This window comes from Calliphora vicina, chromosome 3, assembly GCF_958450345.1.
Source record: "Calliphora vicina chromosome 3, idCalVici1.1, whole genome shotgun sequence".
Classification (NCBI taxonomy): Eukaryota; Metazoa; Arthropoda; class Insecta; order Diptera; family Calliphoridae; genus Calliphora; species Calliphora vicina.
The window spans coordinates 40,680,996-40,695,784 of NC_088782.1; the positions used below are offsets into that span (position 1 = coordinate 40,680,996).

The 14,789-nt window shown below is 30.8% G+C and overlaps 1 protein-coding gene across 1 annotated transcript in view; it reads left to right on the forward strand.

The window, feature by feature from the left end:
* Positions 1 to 14,789, forward strand: part of LOC135955418 (uncharacterized) — a 198,497-nt gene that overhangs the window by 87,911 nt on the left and 95,797 nt on the right. The window contains exons 11-12 of the mRNA XM_065505769.1: positions 8,747 to 8,839; positions 13,882 to 14,028. Coding sequence (XP_065361841.1) covers positions 8,747 to 8,839; positions 13,882 to 14,028 — 240 coding nt within the window. The remainder of the gene's footprint in view (positions 1 to 8,746; positions 8,840 to 13,881; positions 14,029 to 14,789) is intronic.

Consider the following 14,789-nt stretch of genomic DNA (forward strand, 5'->3'; position numbering starts at 1 on the left):
TCGTGTATTTCTTCGCCTTCGTGAGAAGGGTATATATGAGTTTGTCATTCCGTTTGTAATTTCCACACTATAATTTTCCGACCCTATAAAGGTTATATATTCTGGATCCTTATAGATAGCGGATTAAGGCATGTCCGTCTGTCTGTTGAAATCACTTTCCGAAGCCCCCAAATAACTTACATACACGATACATACATCAATATCTCCGGAATTCTTCCGCCTCAGTTTTTATTTAAAATTGAGAAAATCGGTCCACATATGGTTGAGATATAAGGAAAACCAAGGACAACATCGATTTTTTTACCTATATCTGGATTACTAAGTCATTAATACAGACAATATGGATATCTAATGATAGATATTTCATTATAAGACCATAGTAAGAATTTTTTTACTTATAAGACTTAGAATCACTTTCTGAGTCGATTAAACGATGTCCGTCCGTCCTTCTGGTCGGCTGGCTGTCCATGTAAGCCTTGTGCGCAGAGTACAGATCGCAATTTTGAAGATATTTCGATGAAATTTGGTACATATTACTTTTTCGGCTCAAGGACCAAGCCTATTGAAACCTAGTCCCCATACAAATGTCCTCCCGAATTTTACTTTATCGGTCATAAATGTTATATATACACACAAAATTCAACATAGTTAACTTTAATATAGACATAAATCACACGACCTAATTATAAACAAAAATAATCGGTCCATAATTGGTCATAGCCTCCATATAAGGCCCACTTCCGAAAATCACTCAAAAATATAAATTATTGAAATTTTAAAAGAAAAATGTTTTTGCTCTTTTACTTAGTGTAGGGCTTGATTTTAAATAACAACCGAACCGGGTCTATAGCTGTGAATGGAAAGTTGATTTCAACTTACAGACGGACATGGCTATATCGACTCCGCTACCAATAACAATCCAGTGTATATACTTTGTGGGGTCAATAACACGGATGTAATGTTCAAGAACAATACCGGACAAAAAAAAAACAAACAAAAATCCCCAAGTGTGGCAAGCCATTTGCAATTGTGGCGAATGAAGGCAATCATTTGTGAGATTAGGCAGGATAAACTCAGAAATATATTTTACGGAGTATCTACAAAATACCGAGTAATATGCCAATATTTTAATGTTTAATGTATTTCGTCATCTGAAATGCAAAATAACGTAACATCGCTTTTGATAAGTTTATAGGAGAAGCAAAAATCGGTATGAAATGAAAACAACTTGAGATATTGAAACAAAATTTTTAAATCTTAATTACATTGAATCTAGAATTATAATTTTTATAAAAAAATAGTTTTTTCAAAGTACACTTTATGCTATGTGGCTTACGTTTTTTTTAATTGTTGTTTTCTGAAACAAAAAAACCTATCATCAATATAAATTTTTATGAAAAAATAAAAACTTAAATGTACATAGGTACATTCTTCATTTTTTTATTTTAATTACTAACAACTACTTTCTTAAAATAAACAAGTAAGAGAGCTATATGCGGCTGTGCCGAATCTTATATACCCTTCACCAAATTATACTTTAAAATAAAAATTTTAAATATTTTTAGGTAAACAAAATTTAAATTTTTTTCCAGTACTTTTTTAATTTTTAAAAAAAATTTTTTTTTAAATTTTAATTTTTTTTTTTAGTTTTTAAATTTTTTTTTTTAATATGAAAAAAAAATTGTAGGTCCAGCATACTATAGTATTATATACGTCGTTGCACAGGTCTTTGAAATATCTATCATTAGATATCCATATTGTCTATAATAATGATTTAGTAATCCAGATATGGGTCAAAAATAGGTCAAAAATCGAGGTTTTCGTTATATCTCAGCCATTTGTGGACCGATTTTCTCGATTTTGAATAGCAACCGAGCCGGAAGAATTACGGAGATATTGATGTATCATTCGTGTATGTAAGTTATTTGGGGAGCTTCAGAAAGTTGATTTCAATACACAGACGGACAGACGGACATGGCTATATATAACAAACGGAATGACAAACTTATATATACCCTTGCCACTCATGGTGAAGGGTATAAAAAGGTACTTCATAAAATTTTTATAAAGACTGCAAAAAATGTTCAATTGCAACAAATTTTTTTTAAAACAAATTAGGATACTACCTAAAATAAGGTAAAAATGATTTATTAATTAATTACTCAAAGCGTATACGTTATTTTGTTTAAGAAAATCTTGATTATTTTTGACAGTAAAATTTTAAAATCATAATCAATAAGAAAATCAATTTCTAATTTTTTGATGATACGTTGTTCTGCATTTTAGGTTATTGTTATTATTATATTTAAATAAATTTACGTATTTTTGTGAATTTTTATATTGAAGGGATTAAGTTTTATTTAACTTAATACAAGTATAAGTTTTTTTTGGCTCACTCTTTAAATGGTCTGGCTTGACCGATCATACTTTCATTATATCCTACACCACCATAGTGGGGAGGGTACTATGCGTTTGTGCAGATGTTTGTAACGCCCAAAAATATTAGTCTAATACCCACCTTAAAGTATACCGATCGACTTAGAATCACTTTCTGAGTCGATTAAGCGATGTCCGTCCGTCCGTCTGGTTGGCTGGTTGGCTGTCCATATAAACTTTGTGAGCAGAGTACAGGTCGCAATTTTCAAGATATTTCGATGAAATTTGATACATATTATTTTTTCGGCTCAAGGACCAAGCCTATTGAAACTGGCTTAAATCGGTCTATTATTTCACCTAGCCCCCATACAAATGTCCTCCCGAAATTGGACTTTATCGGTCATAAATGTTTAATTTATATATGTATCTACACAAATTCCGCTCCAAATAAGTTTTATATATACAAAATTCATGTCACAAAATTTTGTTACGATCAGTTCATAATTAGTCATAGCTCCCATATAGACCCGCTTCCGAAAATCACTTTAACGTGCATAAATCGCTTAAAAATGTTGGTAAACACACAAAATTCAACATAGTTAACTTTAATATAGACATAAATCACACGACCTAATTTCATGGTGATCGGTCCATAATTGGTCATAGCCCCCATATAAGGCCCACTTCCGAAAATCACTCAAAAATATAAATTATTGAAATTTTAAAAGAAAAATTTTTTTTGCTCTTTTACTTAGTGTAGGGTATTATATGGTCGGGCTTGACCGACCATACTTTCTTACTTGTTTTTGCTTCAATTTGTTATTATAACTAAGAAGCTACTGAACCGATTAAAACGCAATATATAAACAGATTGAAAGTTATGTAAATCTGAACTTTTCTGAGTTTACTTCAATAATATCTGACGAACGCTTTTTGAGTTATCATTAATGTATGATGTGGAGGAACATCTAAAAAAATTCTAAATTTTAGAAAAAAACTTCTCATTGAATTCAAAAATTGTATCCTTTCATACTTAGGTAATCATGATGTATCAAATATATATAGTGGTTAATGATGCCTTTTGTTTACTGTTGACCTGTGTTGTTAGTCTTAAAAACCTTTTACACCATCCAATATTCTATATATTTTTGAAAGGCCCCCTCACATATGAATCTCATAATGTTTAATAGTGTTCGGTTGTGTTGGGCTTCCTTTGGCTCTTGAATAAAATATGATAAGCTTCTTTTTGTGGTAAAATTTTTGGAAACATTTTTTTCTTTTAAAATTTTTGTTTCCTTTATTTAATGCTGATATTGTTGTTGTTGCTATTATTATCATTTTACCTGTTTGCTGTTGATTTAATATTTTAGCTGAAAGAAAAGTTTTTGCCTCCTTTATTCTGCTGTTTTATTTTTTGTTGTTTTGCCATAATTTTTACGTTTGCAATTTATGGTCTTTTAGTTTCATTTTCTTATTTATTTTTCTTCATTGGGGTTGATTTTACAACTTGTTGATGACAATTTCTTGTTAGCAATGTTGTCTTGTCTTACTATAGCATCTTCCTTACTCTCTCTCTCTGTAGATTCTTGAGTTGTACGAACATGTTTGTACTTCCTTTGGCTGTTTTTGCGTTAAAATAAGTTTTTTTTTGCTGCTGCTACCTTCGCTGTTGTATCTTGTTAGGGGGATACATTATGTATAATGATCCATTTTACCTTAACTTGTATTTATATGTGTGTATTTCCTTTTTGAGCTGGCATTAAATTACTTTTAAATGAAGCTACGTGCATGTTGTTACTTTTTTTCAAAATGTTTGTGTCTAAGAGTGTGTGTGTATTTTTTCCCAGCTGGAAAAATATGCAGTATATTGGCCTTCCTAAAGGCCTTATTTTGCAGACACAACGACAACCAAGCGCATTGCAAAATCGTGTATTTGGCAGCCAAGTCCTTACATACTACTTCTGTTAGAGTGCTGATAGAAAGCCCACTTAAGAAGATATATTAAAAGGTCTTCCATTGTATGCCTGTAAGGAGTCCTGGCGCGTAATGCCCCATAGAATGTCTACCAAGGAACATCTATTAAAGGTCTGCTGGAGCAGGCCTCTAAAAAGTGTTATTCGGGGAAATATTCTTAATGAATTCAACACAATACCTAAAGAATGGACTTTGTAGAATCACGTGTATAGTCTATATATATAAAAATGAATTGGTCCATGTATGTAATGTCATCACGTTAGAACGGCTGGAGCGATTTGGCTGATTTTTTTTTATTCGATTCGAAATTTTCAGGAGATGGTTTGTAAAGACAAAAAATTCAAAAAAATTCCGGGTAAAACTCGGAAATTCTTTTTTTGTGAGTCCAGTCAACTGTAATAAAAAAGCTCCCTAAAGTATGCAGTACAAATTTAGACCTTATTATTAAATGTAATTTCGAATGTGTATAAAATTATTTAGAAGGATAAGCAAAGTTCTTCTAGAACACCTTCTGTGAAAAGACAGAGTGAAATGAGTACCTCATCATAGAATATATAAAAAAAGTCGTTATAAAGGCCATCAAAGGGAAGTCCTAGAATTTTTCCCCGCCCGAATTTTTGTATGAATATATGTATGTATATAATGAAAAAACATGTGTTCTATAATTTAAAAAAGCTGCTGTAAGAGACCAATCATTAGCAGACACGCACAAATTTAAGACTTTGCTTTGCTGCTGGCAAATATTTGCGAAGATGTTTTTAAAGCTTTAACTAGCGACCTTAAAATTAACATACCAGGAATTCTATGAATACTTCCGTAGGTGTGGTTAAGAAATTTAACTATTTTTATAAAAATCACGCATAAATTTATGAGTTTTATATATTTCGGAAATATGAAGGAAATGTATTTAAGGAAAATTGTATATTTGTTTCTTATTTAACATAGCACTTTTGTAAAATATGAGTTCTCTTGGCAGTTGAATTTTAAAAAATCTGATTGAAGTCAGCTGAGTCTTAGAAATATCTAATAATTTCAAATATTGGGTGTTTGACTTAAAACTACGGGTTTTCAATTTTTTAGCTTTTATTTTGAAATATTTGTGCAATATAAATCTATTCAAAGTATTGGCAATTGTAAGCTATGACCTATTTCCACCTTTCTGACAGCGTATGGATTGCACGCCAAAAGAACTGCTCATCTTTTGAGGCCAAAAACGAATTAAGCGTTCTGCATCGATCGAAAAAAATAGTAGTTGGACGATTCAAGGTCTAGACTATAAGGCGGGTGAGGCAAAACTTCCCAACCACTTTTTTCTAATTCGATTTTAACAGGTATTGTGGCCTAGTGTTATCATGATGGAATATTACGGTTTCATGTCCAACCAAATTCGGCTTCAGATACGATCTCTTATGCTTTGGGATCTTCGCAAGTAATGCAAATATGCAAAAATGATTTCCTTTTATAGCGTTGAAACAGCATTCCTTATATACGAAATGGTCTTTCGAGGTCTCTCAGCTTCAATTCGTATGGTACCAAATTTGCCTGATTAGGATGAATCCTGCTGCTTGCCAACAATTTAAAATTGCTGCTTGAGTAGCTTCCAATGATTTGGCAAACTCTTGTTGAGTTTGACAATAATCTTCATGGAGTAATACCTCAAATTCTTGGTCTTCAAACTTGTTTTGGCTGGACTGGGCGATTTTTGTCTTCCGTTTCAAAATCACGACTTCTGAACCGCACAAACCATCTCTCGTATATTTTAACCGCCACTTTTTTTTCAAATTGAAGAAGTAAAGCAAACATTTTTGCATATAAGGCTTTATTGGCACAAAATTTGATATTTTCGAAAGAAAATTTTTTTGTTCTTTAATGATAATATTCAAAAACCAAGTGAGAATAAATGACAGACATGTACTCTTCAAAATAACTTTGAGATCTATAAGACTTTAGTTTTTTTGAATTTTTCCTTATTCTTACAACAGATTCCTATTGGGACACTCCAATACTCATGCCCATCATCATCATTGTCCAAACTTCTCCACTATGTCGATGTTTTTCTGGCAGAGTATTTGTAGTTTCTAAACAAACTATTCTGATGTTGACAAGGAAACTGTTTTAGATTTGATTGATTTACAAATCGATTAATTAGAGATGCTCAACAATTCTTTAAAGGAACCGAATCGAAATAAATGTATATAACATTAAGAAAATCATAACAATAAATGGTTTCATTGTGCATCGAAAAATCTGCACTGTTTTGTCAAAATGCTGACATCTCAGATCACAATGTCTTGACTATAGTCCTGTTGCTCTATTACATATAGATTTTCAAGCGAGAACAATTTTTATCTCATCCGAGATAAGTTCCTACATTGCACAGTGGGGCAGAATCAAAATTTTTTGGAAATAAAACTGGCATTTCTAAACGGCTCATCCGATCGGGATAAAATTTGATATGGGCATAGCCAAGGAGTAGTCGAGTTTAAGTTGGGCCCTACAAATGATCCAGGAGCGGAGCTATGGGGGCTCAAAGTAGGAAAGCGCTCGGCTAGATCTTGAAAAAACATGCTTGCGTGTGCTATTTATCTCTTATAATTTCCGAGTTATAGGCATTTCAAAATTGAAATTTTAAAAATTTAGGTTGGACTTTTGGACCGAATGGACTCGAATTTTTCAGAGCAATATCGATTATGGATCCAAAAATAAACGATTTTCAATTTATATATTCAAAAAATAGTTGATTTTTGCTGTTTTTTGGGCGAAAAGGTGACTTAAATCTTTTTTTATTAAAAATAAACTTTCTATAAGAACATATAACAATTTTATATTTTACTATAAGGTATATTTACTAAAAACATTTTGGTATAAAAAGCCCTTCGGAATGTGACCTATTTTTTATCAAAATTTCAACTTTGGGCCACATGTTCTAAAATCCCAAAGCTGGGATAAAAAAACGGGAAGCAGCTTTGGAAACCTTGATATGTTCCCTATTTATCTCCAAAGCATTTTCCCAGCACCGAAGGAAATGTGGATCCTATGGGAAAAATTGTAAAAAATAAATTTTTTTTGGATTTTTGCTCCAATTTTTTAAGAATTGCGCTATTCCCTTTGACCTTTTGACAAGTTTTTTTACATTTTGTTATTTAGAATGACAATTTTAAAAATCGTTGAAAATTTCATTGAGTTTTGTTAATAAATAAAGATTTTGTTACATATTACACTTTAAAACTCCGTCCATCTAAAATATTGCACTTTTTCATAGTAAAAAATTTGTGTAAATTTTCTTAATATTTTATTCAACTTGTGTTCTTTACTTTATATGTGTTCCAGTACTTTATATGTAATTATATAATAATTTTACACTGTATTTTTCAAAATTATTCTTTATTTTAACCTGCTGCTGCAGAAAGGGTATCAGATTAAACTTTTATTTAAGCTTCATGCTTAAATATGGTTGTATAACAAAAATCAAAGGTTAAAACTATTTGCGCTGCTTTCATTTTGCTCTTGATTAACTTTAGTTTTAAGTCCTTAAATAGGTATAAATTTCATTAGCAACGTATATTGTGTGGTTAATAATATCTATAAGCTACTTAAAATATACTTATGTACTCTCATCATAAATAACAAATACTTAAAAGCAATGTTGATAAATTATACAAATACATTTAGGTACATGTAACTTAGAGACCAAAATCCCATTAACGTTTAAATCTTTATACTCAATTCAATGTTTTGCATCCAAAAATATTGATACTCTAAAAACTCTTGTCAATGCGGCTGCTATTTTAAAATGTATTAAACGCGATTAAATATGTATTTCAATTGTAGATATGTATGTTTAATAATAAATTACCAGCAGGTGTGTGTGATATATAAGTCGCTATTAATATCTATATACACAGTGCCATCTTCTAGTAGTTTCATGAATTTTCTAACGGAAAAAAACTAGAATATTTTATTTCCACAGTGATCATCTAGAGCTTTTAAAGCCTTAATATTAATTCTAGGAGCTTCAACAATTAATATTATCCTACTTACAACAAATGTTAATAACAGATTCTATAGATTGAAACGTTTGTTGCAAGCAGACATTACAGAAAGTTAAATGCAAATTACAGAAAGTTAAATGTAATTTCGTAACATTATATATAACCTTGGCACTCATGGAGAAGGGCATAAAAATACTTTCAAAACTGCTGGGTATGCCTAAATATATCTACGTGTATGTGAACTTAAAATATATGTATGAGGTTTTGTATCTTGTTAGTCTCTCAATGAGACTTTTCAACAGGGATTATTTATGTTGTAATTTGTTTGGAGGCTGTTTTTAGCATGAAAATACATTTTAGTTAATAAATATAAAATCAAGTATTATTTATGTTTTTATTTTTAGCATTTTATTTGCTGATATTTGCGGTTTCACAAGTCTGTCAGATCAATGTACGGCAGAGGAATTGGTGCGTCTGCTAAATGAACTGTTTGCAAGGTAAGTGTTGTGAATCAAAATGTGAGAAATACTTTTTTCTATGTAAAATTTAGTTGTGTGGATTTAGAACAAATCTATGGGCAGAAAAATATTTGTAAAAAGAAGGGATTTTTATACCCTACACCACCATAGTGGGGAGGGTATAATGCGTTTGTGCAGATGTTTGTAACGCCCAAAAATATTAGTCTAACACTCACCTTAATGTATACCGATCGACTTAGAATCGCTTTCTGATTAAACGATGTCCGTCCGTCTGGCTGGTCGGCTGGCTGTGCGCAGAGTACAGGTCGCAATTTTGAAGATATTTCGATAAAATTTGGTACATATTACTTTTTCGACCCAAGGACGGAGCCTATTGAAACTGGCTGAAATCGGTTCATTATTTCATCTAGCCCCCATACAAATGTCCGTCCGAAATTGGACTTTATCGGTCATAAATGTTTAATTTATACTATATATGTATCTCCACAAATTCCGCTCCATATAAGTTTTATATATACAAAATCCATATCACCAAATTTTGTTACGATCGGTCCATAATTAGTCATAGCTCCCATATATACCCACTTTAACGTGCATAAATCCCATAAAAATATTGGTATATACATAAAATTCAACATAAATAACTTTAATTAGACGTGAATCAGATGACCTAATTTCATGGTGATCGATTCATAATTGGTTATAGCTCCCATATAAGGACCACTTCCGAAAATCACTCAAAAATATAAATTATTGATATTTTAAAAGAAAAATGTTTTTTCTCTTTTACTTAGTGTAGGGTATTATATGATTGGGCTTGCGCGACCATACTTTCTTACTTGTTTGAAATTATGGTTGTGCATTAGGATGGTTCTTATTTTGCACATTTTGTTTATTTGATGATCTGCTTCTCCGTAAAGTCAATATCGGATATTCTCTCCAGAGAGAGTGTTCTGCTTCGATCGAAACAAATAGTAGTGGGACGAGGCAAGATCCCAACCACTTCACTCTAAATAGTTTTTAACAGATAAAATTGGCCAAGTGTTGTCATGATGGAATATTACAGTTTCATGTCTACCCGTATATACTGGGCGTTTTTCGGTCAAAGCTTTATTAATGAGTTGTGTTCGGTATAGGTTCCCTGTTGTGGTCTGGTAAAATCTCAGCAGCTCATAATAGATTTTACCCTTTTGCTCCCAACAAATAAAGAGAATTACCTTAGCGCCATGGATATTGGGTTTGGTGTCGATTCGGCTTATTGACCGGGCTTCACATACAATCTCCTACGCTTCGGATTGTTGTAAAGCATTTCCGACATACAAAATTGTCTTTCAAGAACTCTTGGCTTCAATTTGTATGGTACCCAATTTCTATACTATTGGATGAATCCTGCTGCTTGCAAACGTTTTGAAATTGCTGATTGAGTAGGTCCTAGGGTATTCGAATCACACGTTTAAAATTAAACGAATTATTCAAATACTCAAAAGAAACATATGTTTACATAGACCAGTCTCATGCTAAAAAAATTTCACATTCTTAGCTCTATTACCCAAAATTTTGAAGAAAAAGACAAAAAAATTAGGGTATTCAATGAAAATATAAAAACCGCGAAATTTCGAAAACGCGAGCTGACTGCAAAAAAACATGTATAACGTAGTAATGAGGGTTCATGAACTTGTACAAAACGTAGTTCAGATCTCGGGCACCAAAATCTCTGTGTAATTTATTTTTTTTTTAAAAAAGTAAAGAATGAAGTTTGATGTCGGTTTTTTAATATTTTATTATTAAAGATTAACAAAAAATAACGTTAAAGTTAACAATTCAAGTATTGATAATGTTAAAAAACATTCGAAAACAAAGTCCATCATTAAATTTCCAATAGCAATATTCTGATCAGATTAACTCCCGAACAATCTACAAAACAATTTCCTAGCTAGTTGGACATGATCCTGAATTCAAATACAATATAAACATATTAAGAACTTTTGTATGTCGTTCATTAATTGGGGTTTTAAATTGAGTAGCTAATTCTTTAATAAAATAATTATTCACTATTTCTAAATTATTTATAACAAATGGTATTATTCATCAAGTTCTATCAACGTTGTCGAATCTTTGCTTAATAAAGTGGTCTTGGGGAATTACACAATAAAGGGAATATCATTGTCAGTGAACGTGGCTAATTTGAAGTCAGGCACTGCATGCTTGATGCATTTACAAATACGCAAAATGTTTATTACCACATTAGACAAAGATGTTCAACGATGTTCAAAATCTCCATGCTTTTCTTGCAACAAAACGTTAGTTTGCAATATTTGTGTTTATCATTCGATTTATTAAATATTTTGCAACACTTACGTACGCGGTTAATAACATCACTTATATACATATTTTAAGATCAGATAAAATAATCATTATAAATGTCATCCTCAATATCACTTACAACAACCGATTCAAAATCACATTCTCCATCACATTCAACTCCACTTTAATCTAAGTTAATATTTTGATTATTAATTGCGATTCTTCAAATAACAAATATTTTATTCTGTACCTTTTATTTTCATTGGTTCAAGTCCTAAGATAAAAATTTTGAAAGATTTTTTTTAGAATTGTAACTTCTTGCAGTAATATTTATATATTTATAGAAGGATCACTCATCTACAGTGATCGAAAGTCCCTTTGTCTTTAGTTATTTGTCGAATTTCAGAAACAATACAATTTTTGTGAGTCATTATTACTTATTTAAATTTGAAATTAATAAATTTAAATATATATGAACATTTATTCGTTATATTCGATTATTCTACATAAAATTGTTCGAATTATTCGTAATTCGAAAATGACCATTTTTAAATTGTTCGAATAATTATTCGTAAGAAATTATTCGATTAATCGAACGATCATTAGTCGAATGAATACCCTAGTAGGTCCCAATGATTCTGATTGAAACAAATAGCTTCTTTGAGCAATTGGTGCACTTCAGCGGTACTTTTATTTTTATACCCTTCACCATGAGTGGCAAGGGTATATATAAGTTTGTCATTCCGTTTGTAATTTCTACATTTTTCATTTGCGACACCACAAAATATATATATTCTGGATCGTTATAGATAGCGAAGTCGATATAGCCATGTCCGTCTGTCCGTCTGTATGTTGAAATCAACTTTCCGTAGCCCCTAAATAACTTATAAACATGATTCATACATCAGTATGTCGGGAATTCTTCCGGCTCGAATGACATTTAAAATAAAATTGTTGGCCTATTTTTTTTATCTATTCTCGATTACATATAGTTATTAATATAGACAATATGGATATCTAATGATAGATATTTTAAAGTCCATTGCAACGATGTATATAAGGCTATAAAGATGGACCTACAATGGGTAAAAATCGCGAAAAATATTTTTTAACCCGAATTTTTTTTTCATCAAAAAATATTTTTTTCAAAAATTATTTTTCCAACAAAAACATTTTTTAAAAATTAAAAAAAAATGTAAAAAATTTGAAAAAAAACTTTTTTTAAAAAAAAATTCGAAATAAAAAATTTAAATTTTATTTACCTAAAAATATTTAAAATAAATAATTTTTAAGTATAATTTGGTGAAGGGTATATAAGATTCGGCACAGCCGAATATAGCTCTCTTACTTTTCGCATATTTTTTTTTTAAATTATTTTTCCAACAATTTATCTTACTTTTCGCATATGACGATTCGATAATACAAAATTTGTCATTTTCGATGCAAAAACAAAAAAAAAAACAAGTAAGAAAGTATGGTCGGTCAAGCCCGACCAAAAATAATACCCTACACTAAGTAGAAGAGCAAAAACATTTTTCTTTTAAAATTTCAATACTTTATATTTTTGAGTGATTTTCGGGAGTGGGCCTTATATGGGGGCTATGACCAATTATGGACCGATCACCATGAAATTAGGTCTCTATGAAAGTTAACTATGTTGAATTTTGTGAGTATACCAACATTTGTAAGCGATTTATGCACGTTAAAGTGATTTTCGGAAGCAGGTCTATATGGGAGCTATGACTAATTGTGGACCGATCGTAACAAAATTTGGTGACATGAGTTTTGTATATATAAAACTTATTTGGAGCGCAACTTGTGGAGATACATTTATAAATTAAACATTTATGACCGATAAAGTCCAATTTCGGAAGGACATTTGTATGGGACCTAGGTGAAATAATGGACCGATTTCAGCCATTCGGCTTGGTCCTTGGGCCGAAAAAATAATATGTACCAAATTTGATCGAAATATCTTCAAAATTGCGACCTGTACTCTGCGCACAAAGTTTACATGGACAGCCAGCCAATCAGACGGACGGACGGACATCGTTTAATAGACTCAGAAAGTGATTCTAAGTCAATCGGTATACTTTAAGGTGCAGGGTATAAAAAACAAAAACCGCATTCAAAAGATAAGCAATCTGTTGTAAATCTCGCAATTTTAAGTCATACTCCCAATATGATTATGATTACATTCCTTTACACAAAGTTTAGGTTTCTTACTTAGGAAATAACATTTAAATAATCTACATAAAATATGATAATATTACCCTTTTTAAGGGTAAACTACCAAGAATTGCAAAGAAATCAATATTCTTTTATTTCTCACAACAAATAATTCACCATAGCCTAAACTTTTATGCCAAATATTTCAAATTTCAAATACATATAAATGCCCTAAATATATATATACCTACATATATAAAACAAGTATGTAGCTGTGCGTTCATATAACAGAAGGTTTACATAATTCTAACGATATTATTTGTGTATGCAAATACTCTAAATAGATTTGTTCTAATCCCTACACAAAATTCCCATCATATATAACATGATTATAAATACAATAGACATTCACACAAACAGATATACACACATACATACATATATACATATATCACAAACCTTAATCCTTTGTGGGTATTATATATATGGATGTGTAAATCTGTGTGTCTATATGCGTTCATCTGTAAATTTTCACTTTTCTTTATTTCTTCTTTTTCACCCCACTACCTCCAACACCACCACTGCAGATTTGATCGATTGGCCGCAGAACATCATTGTTTACGTATTAAATTATTGGGTGATTGTTATTATTGTGTCTCAGGGTTACCAGAACCTAGACCGGATCATGCTCATTGTGCTGTGGAAATGGGATTGGATATGATTGATGCGATAGCGTAAGTATATCAAGAGCGTAAACAAACAAAAAAATTCAATTCAATACCAAGATAAAGATAAAGAAAATACACATGAAATAGAGATGCCGTAAATTTGTTCAACCATCTCTCATACTCTTAAACGGAAATCTCATCTACACAAACACTTACACTTACACAGACACATTCATAACAATAACAATATTGAGAATCATAGCATACTTATAGGCTTTATATACTTTAAGCAAAACAAAAGATATTACTTTTACTTTTTTAAGCAGATGATTAGACTTTTCTTTAAACAGCAACAACAATAAAAACAAATAAATATACAACAGATACAACAAAGAGATAATAAACTCTTAAACTGTAAAGTAAAAGGAAAAGAAAAAGTTTTTGATTTTTTTTAAACAGATTCTATGGAAATTAAAACGTACAACCAAAGTATTGAACATTGCCTTAAACTTCGGTATTCTATGAATGTTTTTTGATTCAAATTATAGTGAAATTACACTGAAGATATTAGATATTAAAAGGTATTTTCTAAATATTTAATATAAGTATAAAAACAATACTATTATAAATATATGTTAGTATGTTAACTATTTTACCCTTTCTTTCTCAGCTCCAAAATAAAACTCACAGCCCAAAAAGGTTTCCCTAGCTAAAGTAAAAGTTTAGTTTAGTTTGTTTTAAGATACATATGCTAAAAATGGTTAAAATGAAAAGAGGTTCATTGCCAGACTTTTCTTATTGTTCTTAAAATTTGTTCCAATTTCGAT